Here is a 10,852-nt window from a genome sequence, read left to right as displayed (position 1 = left end):
AAAATAACCACTAACAGACCGACGAGAAATGGGACAGCTTGCCCAATCCGAGTCACAAAAAGCATAGATTTGCAAATCACAATCAGCACGTAGCATTAGACCTTGCCCGGGGTGTCCCTTTAAATACTTCAATGCACGAAAGGCAGCATCAAAATGATCTTGTCTCGGGGCTTTCATAAATTGAGATAAGATATGAACAGCATATGATAAATCTGGCCGAGTAATAGTGAGATAAATCAAGCGACCAACCAAACGTCGATATTGTGCTGGGTCCGAAAACAGTGGGCTAGTAGACAGTGCAAGCTGGTGGTTCTGTGGCAAAGGAGTCTCGACAGGCTTGCACGCAAGAAGACCTGCCTCCTCTAGTATGTCTAATGCATACTTACGTTGGTTGAGAAACATACCTTCCGAAGATCTCGTACACTCGATGCCAAGAAAATACTTCAAGGGACCTAGATCCTTGAGGCGAAAGCAATCATCTAGATAGCGTTTAAAAGCTGAGCACAAGATAGGATTATTCCCTGCAACCAAAATATCATCGACATACACTAAAACCGACAACGTGTCTCCCCCTTTCCGATATGTAAACAGAGTATGATCAGCATGAGATTGTTGAAATCCATACTTTCGGAGGGAAGAAGTAAGCTTATTGAACCAATTACGAGGTGACTGACGCAACATAGAGGGATTTGCGTAGTCGACATACCTTACCGGGAGAGGCACCGGTAAAACCAGGGGGAAGACGCATATATACCTCCTCATTCAAATCACCATGGAGAAAGGCGTTATTGACATCCAACTGATGAACTTCCCACTTCTTTGCAACGGCAACCGCAAGAAAAGGGCGAACAGTGACCATTTTAGCCACTGGAGCAAAAGTATCCGTATAATCTTCACCCTCTTTTTGGTGGTTGCCGAGGACAACTAACCGTGCCTTATCACGTTCAACTGTACCATCTGACCGAAGCTTAATTTTAAAAACCCATTGACACCCAATTGGCTTCTTTCCTGGTGGTAAATCAGTGATCTCCCATGTATGATTTCTTTCCAGGGCATCAATCTCGGCTCTCATAGCCTTTCGCCAACGTTCATGTTGTGATGCTTCTTTATACGATCTGGGTTCAATGTTAGCATTTAAAGCAACAACAAATGCACGATGACTAGTATTAAACTTATCATATGTCACATAGTAAGCAATTGGAAACCGCGTACCTGAAGACGACGTTGGCTCGGGTGTAGAAATGGGGTGTGTATGTGTTGCCGAGTGACAAATATAATCTATATGCCAAGAAGGAGGACGACGCTGACGAGTCGTTTGAGTTGGGGCAGCAAGTGAAGGGGCCGAGGCATCAAGAGGTGTAGGAGCCCCTGCCAGCACAGCCTCATCATCACACACACGCACTGTTCCTAAATTATATCCACAATACGCTAAGAACAGTGGCAAAACCACTTTCTCTCGTTACCTCCTCAACACTTTCCTCACCAGGTCATATTTCTATCTAATTTGTATTTGGGAAATACTTTCATGTGATTAGTCATAAGTTTTACATTTCCCCCTTGAAATTAAATGGCATTTTTTGTGAAGTTGAAAGTTTGTGCAAATTTTCTGTTTCATTTTTGTGATTTTTCTGCTAAATTGCTACGGGGTATTATCCGTGTTCTGTGTGAACTTGAATGCTTTGTTGGTAAAGTTGGATATAGAATGTAAATAGGGTCGTACATGAACCCTCAAGCTTTTGTATGGAACAGTATGGTTTGGATTCTATTAGTTTATGTAATGAACTTGTGTAACTGAACTTCGTTTATTTAATTTATGTTATTTCTCTTCACCAAAAAAAAAAAAAAAAAAAAAAAAAAAAAAAAAAAAAAAAATTGGATATAAATTTTTTTATTGCTTTTAATTAGTTGATTTTCTAGTTATTAATATTTTAATTATTTAGGTGATTGTTTTTTGTCGATTTAATTGGTAACTGGATTTGAGCTTATACTGATATTCCTTGAAAAAAAATTCTTTTATAGAATATTTAGAAAGAGAATTTTATATTTGTCTGTGTCCTTTTGAACTGGAGCATGCAGACTGATAAAAAAGCCAGTGTTTCCCGAAATAGTTTGCAACTTAAAACAAGGCACTTTTGTTATGTTTGCTGGCAAACATGTATTGATGGGCTTTTGCTTTGATTTCTTGGTAGACTTTAAACAACCGTTAGTTACTTCTGCGTTGGAAGAAATTTTTTTTTTTTTCGATGTAATAAACCTGATTGTGTGAATATTTTGACATAACTTTATTTTGTATTGTGTGAATATTTAACATAACTTATCTTGTATTGTATGAATATCTTTATACATATATCACTCAATGATATTATGATTGCTTCTGGTTGGCAGATACAAAAGTGTAGCATATTTAGATACGGATGTTGGACAGCCAGAGTTCACTCCTCCAGGATGCCTATCTCTTACTATCATTGATGAAGAAACTCTAGGTGCTTGATTATGGGATTTATTTTTTTGCCTTTTCTTATTTGTGTGTATTGTATTTTTTAATATTTACAAAATATACTCTATTATTAACTTATATATTGCATTTTACCAAGACATTAGTATTATTGATGCTATCCTGTTTCTAATTTATTTCATTTTCTTCATCCAGACTTAACTATCCCTTGTCTGAAGACACCTCAAAGGTATAAATGCCTATTGTAATATTTGCTTTCATGTTATTTAAGAGATTGTTATTCATATTGTTGGTGAAAAAAATGAAAATAAATAGATGCATCCGCAACGTCAAATTATTGACCATTATGCTTTTTTACGTTTGACATTGCCTTTATCTATTGGAAGCTCTTTATATCTAATTAAGCTGTGATTTTTTTTTTTTTTTTTTTTTTGAGAATTATTTCTTGTATGCAGTAAATGGACAATTTTTTCTTTATCTGTATGCTTTAGCTTAATGTGTGTGGTATCTGTTGGATGTAATACCTGATAAGCTTGTCACTTAAAATATCTAACCTTCTGCTGTGTAAAATGTCTTTACTCTCCTTTATAAATTTATATGTGGGTTTTAAGAAGCTCTTGGAATTTGGGGCATTTTTTAGTCTTAACGTATAACTATACTTAAGGTGAGAATACGTCAAAAATAAACACCAGGTACATTAAAAAAAAAAAAAAAAATAAAAAATAAAATAAAATAAAAAAATAAAAAAAAAAAAAACCGGATTGTATTAATTAGTATCTGGGAGAAGATTTTCAATTGTAGGTACATCAACCAAGTATCACGGGCACGTCAATTAAGCATTGGAGGTGCATCAAGAAAATATATTTGGTAATTCAAGGAACTTCTATAAAAATTAACTTTTAAATTAAACCTCCAAGCTCGGTGAATGAAGCTGTTACTCAAAGTGACAGGCCTGATGTCAGCAGGACCTCGGCTGATGGTAATTTCCTAATGAGAGGCAATCAATCATTATATTGAATGTTACACTAAGTAGAAACTAACCGATTCTGCACCCAGACATAAAAATGTGATAGAGATATGGAGCATTGAAGGGTTTATAATCCTACTCATTATAATTTAGCTTAAACAGATTCTTGTCATTTCCTTCTCACCTCTTTCTCTTTCTTGAAAATTGACTGCAAAAATATTTATGGGTTTATTTGGTTTGGTGAAAACAGGATCAAGATGATTGTGTGCGTAGCTATGTATTTTTGATTGTTAGTTAATTGCTACCTCATGCATAACATGTACTTTTGCTTACTTCATTGGTTGTCGTAGCATCATTTTGATGGATCAGTGCTGATTTTTTTGTTTGTTTGTTTGTCATGATTTTGTCTTGTATTGTGCTTATCTTCAGATATGATCAATGATAGTAGTTTCTTTGCATGGGTGTCTGCAGATGCTATTTCTTTGGAGATGTTTCTTCGAAAAGGGACCCAGAAACATACTTGAATTGTATATATGCGTTGTATGATCACTATAGAAAGGACCTAAGGATTTCATGTAAGAATGGAAGCCCTGGTGCAGCTGAGCTACCCCTTATCATTAACACGCCTGGTTGGGTGAAAGGTAGGCTGTAAAACTATCACTTTATTCTCCAATAGTGTCCTTTCTTCTTCCTTGGGCATATTTAACATGTAATTCACATTCTTATTGTACAACAGGTCTTGGTTTTGATGTACTGGTTGATATATTGAAACACATTGCTGCTACACATGTGGTTAAGATAAATATATCTTCTAGAAAGAAGAATCTACCTAGCGGCGCATTTTGGCTTGATGACCTTGATGAATGTTCCGTAAACTTGGTGGAGATCACTCCTGCTCGCAAGGATTCTTACAATCGATCGTAAGTTCCTGAAATATATATAGTCATGTGAACTGGTGGAATTCTAACTTTATATGGCTGCTTGTTCAAAAAAAAAAAAACTTCTTTATGTGGCTGCATATCTGGGATATCATGAATTTTCTATTAGTTCTCTTCCTATTCTGCTGTGAACTTTGGACTGTTTTCACAAAACCTAGTTGTAGCGCTTATATGTTTGAATCTGACGATAAATAATGTTTAGCTTGAAAGAAAAAATATTTGCTGTAGGCACAAATTTAATTTGACACCTGGATTAGTTTAGGTTTTGCATGTTCCATTAATGATCAAACTCAATCCACATTAACCTTATCTGGTCCCTGGTTCAGTCTAACCAAATTTGACGAAGGATTGTTTGACTAATGGGGTAGATTTTCCTATTTGAGGGGTAATTGTTTAATTGAATTGATCTGAAGTTGATGCCCAACTGAAATAACTGTGTTATGCGCGCAGGAAATACTTCTTTTATCCTCTCCCTCACCTTCTCTCTCAACAGTGAACACCATTTATCTCTTTAACTCCTTGCAGCTATTTGGACTTGAGGAGTTCAGGGATCAATGTTCCCTGTTTTATTGTTGATTATTGTTTCTACTCTTGTATAGATTTCTGTTCAATAAAAAAAATCAGTATTTGAAGCTGTCTTCTTTTTCTGAAGTTTGAGAATCAATCTTTTTTCTCATGTGTTGATTTATTTGTCTCCCAGGGTGTTGGTACAGAAGAAAGCACGTTTTATTAGAGAGCTACGACTGATGGCTTACTTTAGGCAATGCTTTCCGAGTAGTATGAGTATCACCACAATCAAAGAACTTGCTCTTGCATTAGCCTCTCTTACTCCTTACCAAGTCCCTATATCAAGTATCAAAATCAGGCATCTTCATTGTGAGGTTTGTTGATTTAATAACTCCTTACCAAGTTGCTATACCTATATACAAGTACTTCTATAAAAACATGTTTTTCTATTTGATCAAGGCCAATTTTATGTAATAATTGTGCTAGGTACCAAACTCCGAAATCTTCTACAGTTTGAATGCAACAATAGTCGGATTGGCTGTTAGCTGTGAAGACTCTCAATCTTTGCCTGTCTGCGTTGGCCTTGGTATGTCCTATATTTCTATAAGACACAAATTGATACTAAACTTTTATGTCAATGTTGATTTTTATTTCGTTTTCTTTGCCACGAAGATCACTCTTTAAATTCCAAAAGACATTGTAATCATTTTGCTATTTGCAAAGCACACTATTCATTGGCATATGGACATAGTGATGATATGGAACCTTTACGTTGATATGCATGATATGGGAAATGTATTATAATCAAGATAGCAAGAACTATAAGTAGGCAATGCCGTGCACTAACCCATATTAGGCCATAGAGGTGAATTGGTGAACATACTTTGAGAATTCCCTGAAATCCATTGCTTCTAAGTGCTTTGATTCTAGGATATATATCAAAAAAAAAAAAAAAAAAAAGGAATTGAAATTTCCCAACAGTTGCTTTAAAATCTTACAACTTTTAGTCAATATGTCGAATTTCATTTAGGTGAATGAGTTAGATGTGAGAAAGGTTGAGACTCTATTGGCTGGGGAACTTTTTTAGGCAGCTGGATCTACCTCTAACTTGTATCTACTTGGGCAGGTTAGCACCTAGGGGAACCGCCTACCCAATTATTTAAAGAGCAAAGTGAAGATGCCTGGTCCTTGTTCTTTGAGGGTTGCTTGTTTATTAAATTATGACACCTTACATGCAATTCATTAATTTTTGTGATAGACTTCAGTTTTTAAATGTGTGAAATTATGTATCCTTTCTAAACCTAAGCTGCTAATATAAAACTTTGCCTTTTTTCATTCCTGATTCCAAGTTAGGAACAAATAGACAGTTGAACTTATTAGATGACTGTATTTATGATTCCCATTGTATAAAATCTTGTTTGGCAGATGTTTGATACGTGTGTAGCGTTTTAAGGAAGAGTTGATGTTTCAATGTTATTTTGTTGTTCAGGTATCGTGAGAGGCATTGATACCTTGAAGAATGTGATCTATTTGATCACTCCTGTTCCACAGAGTATCCTAGCAGGTGTAGATCTTCTCTTACAAGGATATATTCAGATCCCTACTGGTTTGCTGCAGGTATGGTTATAACTTCAGGTTATGAATTTTCCTCATAGTTCACAGGGGTTTATAATTTGCTTTTGGTCTTCACTGAATATTGGAAACTGGAAAGCTTGAAGTTTAACTTGCTAATTGTTAAAAGGAGCTGGTTATTTTGGAATGGCAAAATGTTGATGCGGATTAAGGATGGAGAGACTATTATATTCTTTTGAGGGGTGGGGTGGTAATGAACCAACTTTTACTTCTGATGCTATTAGCCTTTATGTACTCTATATCTGATCAAATTAAGCAATGTATAATATTGTTTGAGCCAAGTCATTATTTCCCCTTACAATCGTGGCTCATCATATTGTATAATGTATATAAGTTATTGTTTCGTTTACGTTCAATATTTCTTATCCACTTTAAAATCTTGACTTTGCTTCTGCTTTATGATCTTCCTCTTCAGGTACAAGTTGCATGTCACCTTACATGTCTGCAAATGTCGTAACTGTTCAAGGATTGTAACAGTAGAGTAAATTTTTTTTCTCTTTTTTTTTTATTTATTTTTTATTTATTTATTTTTTTTTTTTTTATCAAAGGTAGAGTAGATTTAAAGCTGATTAATTAGTACTAGCTAGTGTTAAGCACATTATGTGGCCGCAGGAAGAGGAAGCATCTATCCATGAAATTAGTTACAAGTATAACTTAGTTACTCAATACTAACAGAACAATTTGTGACGGCAGGAAGAGGAAGGATCCATACATCAATACATGAATTTAGCTGTAATTTATATGGGCACATATTGTTTTTACTGTGGTGGTTTGATGGACAATATCATGGTAGTTTTTGAATTATAATTGATTATTTCTGATCCTCAATTTGCTGCAAGCCTGCTACTGTGCGAAAAAATTGGATTTTTCTTTGTTTTTACCCTTATCTTAGAGTGATTGAATACAGAGTGCCAAAATGAAGAAAAGGGAAAGAAGTAATACACAAGGACCAGTGTGAAGAATGGACGAAGAACGCCTTTAATTGGTAGAACCGTGGTAAGAGAATAGTTTCTTCTACCTTACTGTCCTATTGTGCCATCATTCCACATTTTAAACACCTTAGATCTTGAGAACTTATTTCAATTTCCTGGACGAACATCATGGTACCAATAATGATTTCGACTTGAACAACTCCATGGATGCAGAAGCCAGGAGCTTAGTCAGTTTTGACAATGCAGTGTTCAAATTATGAACTAAAGAACTAGTAGTAATTATAGTGGTATTTATATTATTAAACAAAATCAAAAAGCATACTCCGTATATAAATTGTTTTTCAAATGCATAAAATTAAGTCGATTTTTATGTAATTAAGCTAGCACCTTGTCACCTTGATCTAGACATAATCGCCGCTCAAATTATACTACAGAGTAGCAATTTGATTTGAAGTTTTTTTTTTAATATTTTATTTTTATACAGAATAGTAAAATTAATTATTAGATGTGCTTTATTGATGAAGAAACTACTAATTTTCGAAGCTTTATGGTAAACTTCACGATTGACCGTTATTATAGGTGCATGGTCCACCAAAAACCTTCATTTTCTCATCAAAACTTAAAGGAGCTATTTCCATTTATAGCCAAACTAATTTCACCATCCTAAACAATCAAGAAAACCTCAATTTCCATTCAAAATAATCTACACAAAATACAAGCATTTTTTTTTTATTTTTTTACTTTTTAAAATTTAAAAAAAAAAAAAAAATTCTCTGTTTGATGAAAATCTAGCCAACCTTTCATTACCATGATCATTATTTTGGCCTAATTCCATTTTACCAAGATAATGATCTAGATTTTCATTTATATTCATTCATCAATATACGTTACATATTAATTTATTGTAAGAGATATCAAAAGTATAACATCCATATTGAAGAAATAATCTATATATCTCTGATCTTCAATCTTACACATCATTGTGATTAAGGCTTCGATGTTGTTGTTTTCGTGGTTGTATGATCCTCGATCTTTTACATATGCCTAGAAGATCAAGAAGATGTCATATTCAGGGCGTTCATTCAGGCATTACGTGGAACAAGAGCTAGGAAGTCTACCACATTTTGTAATATACGCGGTCCTTGAATGGACCCTCATAGGTTTGCTCTTACTTGATAGTTTCCTAGCATTTGTATCAAGTGAATTCGCGGATTTCTTTGATTTGCAAGCCCCATGTGTTTTGTGCACCAGGATTGATCATATCCTAGCACGTAACAAATCACGATATTGTTACAATGAAACCATTTGTGATGAGCACAAGAAGGATTTATCCTCCCTTGCATATTGTCATGTTCATAGGAAACTGTCTGATATTCGAACAATGTGTAAAGGATGCCTCCTTTCTTTTGCTACTGACAATAATAAATCTGATTCTACTGAAGGTTACAAAACTTTTAATAAGGGGGGTGTAAATAAGGATTTTGAATTGTTGTTTGATGATGAAATAAAGGCTAGGCTTCAGCTGCAACCTCTCTGGAGCGATGAAACTGGTATTGGAAATGGAGTTGGAGATTCGATTTACTGCCCGTGTTGTGGGGAGGCTATGAAGGTTAAGCCTACAGGGTATCAAAAGGGCAGTGTTGGTAACATTAGCACTAATTCCGGGTTTCTTAGCAGGGTTCCTAGTAGGCTTTCGCAGCAGGGTCCTACTCCTTCCCCTCGCGCTCCTTTTAGTTCATGGAGGGCAGATGATGTTCGGACCACCTTGGAGTTGTCCCAAATTCGATGCCTAGAGCTTAAGTCGTCTGAAACAGGCAACTTTGATGAAGAGGATGCAACCAATGTAGCCATCTCAACTGGTAATTACATGACATATTATATGGTTATATATAAATATGTGCTTTTTTATATGGTTTTGTGTTGCAATTATTAACAACCTATTTCAAATTTCCATTTTCCTGCTATATTATTTTGTGCTTTTGTACCATAGGCTAGAATTTATAGGACAGTATTTGAAAAAGAAATGTTATGATATTTTGTCTAAGTCGATTGTTTCTTTGCAGCAGGCAAGGAAGAAGCGAAACTTACAACAACACCAAAGGCAATAGATGCTGATGATTTTATGGAAGATTTTGGCAGCAGTACTTCATTTGGCAGAAATACATCATTTGGCAGAAATATATCAATTGGTAGAAATACATCATTTGGTAGAAATACATCATTTGGCAGACTTACATCTTTTGGGAGGGGTAACAGATTTTTCGGCGTATCTGATTCAGCAGCTGCTAGTCCAAGGTTTGCTAACCGGGTGTCTAGGAAGTCACTCTTGGATAAAGTGGAGCTAGGTTCAGACCCTGTGGAGGCAATTACAGGAAACGAGACTGATACTGAAGTTATCTTGGACCACTTAAAGAAGCAAGTTAGATCAGATCGAAAATCTCTTATAGCTCTTTACATGGAGTTGGATGAAGAAAGAGCTGCTTCTGCTGTGGCAGCCAATAATGCAATGGCAATGATCACGAGGTTACAGGCAGAAAAGGCGTCTGTTCAAATGGAAGCCTTGCAGTATCAGAGGATGATGGAGGAACAAGCTGAGTATGATAAAGAGGACATTCAAATGTTGAAGGATTTTCTTAATAAGAAAGAGGATGAAATGAGAGACCTAGAGGCAGAGTTAGACCTTTATCGAGATAGATGTGGCTTACCTAATGTGACTCGAGGTGATGTGTTTGAAAATTCTCAATCTTTTTCATCAATTAATGAGCAAGGAAGTCCACTATTTAGCATTGGCTCATTTTATGAAGGTGAGTATAGTGGACGGAAGAATGATGATGATGATGATGATGTTAGTGAATCATCATTTGAAGGAGAGAATATCGAAACACACGATGATGATGCTCACCACAACCTTGAAGAAGATTGTACTAATGGATCATTCATTGAAATTGAGCATGGTGGATCTTTTAACTTGGATCAACTGAAATATCATGGAGTCGAGGATGCTCCATAGTTTAACTGATAATGAGGTTGATGTACCTTGTAATGAAGAAAGCATAGGAAACTTGATTTTTCTCCCATTACCCCTTCTAGGATAACAAAAGGAAATAAATGCGATGTTTTCTTTTTTGGTTCTAAGGGTTACTAGGCTACACACATCATTTAGGGATAACAGGATATAAAAATAGGGTTTTATGAAATGAGGGCTCAATACTAAGCTAAGGGTTATCGGTGTTTCATTCTATATTCAGCGGTTGATTAATTGGTTATATAGCCAGAATTGAGAAGGAAAGATGATTGCATAGAAGGCCAAAGAAAGTAAAGATGCTAAAAACATGTCCTGTTTAATGTGAATCTGCAGAATTTAGTCATAATACTAATTACTAACAGATGATTTTCTTTTAGTCTTTTACTATAGCAGGTG

The 10,852-nt window shown here is 35.3% G+C and overlaps 1 protein-coding gene and 1 pseudogene across 1 annotated transcript; both read left to right on the top strand.

Moving 5' to 3' along the window:
• Window positions 1-1,156: 1,156 nt before the first annotated feature.
• On the top strand, window positions 1,157-6,956 carry LOC145566165 (polynucleotide 5'-hydroxyl-kinase NOL9-like). Its single transcript, XM_081625681.1, has 10 exons — window positions 1,157-1,163; window positions 1,330-1,486; window positions 2,386-2,483; window positions 2,651-2,684; window positions 3,894-4,063; window positions 4,159-4,342; window positions 5,061-5,241; window positions 5,354-5,453; window positions 6,357-6,484; window positions 6,915-6,956. Exons 1-10 carry the CDS (start codon window positions 1,157-1,159, stop codon window positions 6,954-6,956), a joined length of 1,101 nt encoding a protein of 366 aa, XP_081481807.1.
• Window positions 6,957-8,491: 1,535 nt separating this feature from the next.
• Window positions 8,492-10,441, top strand: LOC145566163 (putative myosin-binding protein 5 pseudogene; annotated as a pseudogene).
• The last annotated feature ends 411 nt before the right edge of the window (window positions 10,442-10,852 follow it).

This window comes from Chenopodium album, chromosome 11 (assembly GCF_948465745.1).
Source record: "Chenopodium album chromosome 11, dcCheAlbu1.1, whole genome shotgun sequence".
In the NCBI taxonomy this organism is placed as follows: Eukaryota; Viridiplantae; Streptophyta; class Magnoliopsida; order Caryophyllales; family Amaranthaceae; genus Chenopodium; species Chenopodium album.
The sequence above is the reverse complement of the archived record's forward strand: the minus strand, read 5'-3'. Positions and strand labels throughout refer to the sequence as shown.

What these genes read in the sequence shown, in the direction of transcription:
- LOC145566165 (XM_081625681.1), top strand. An exon ending in CTCAACACTTTCCTCACCAG is followed by an intron (nt 1,487 to 2,385) that starts GTCATATTTCTA and finishes TCTGGTTGGCAG; the next exon opens with ATACAAAAGTGTAGCATATT. An exon ending in AAGGATTCTTACAATCGATC is followed by an intron (nt 4,343 to 5,060) that starts GTAAGTTCCTGA and finishes TTTGTCTCCCAG; the next exon opens with GGTGTTGGTACAGAAGAAAG.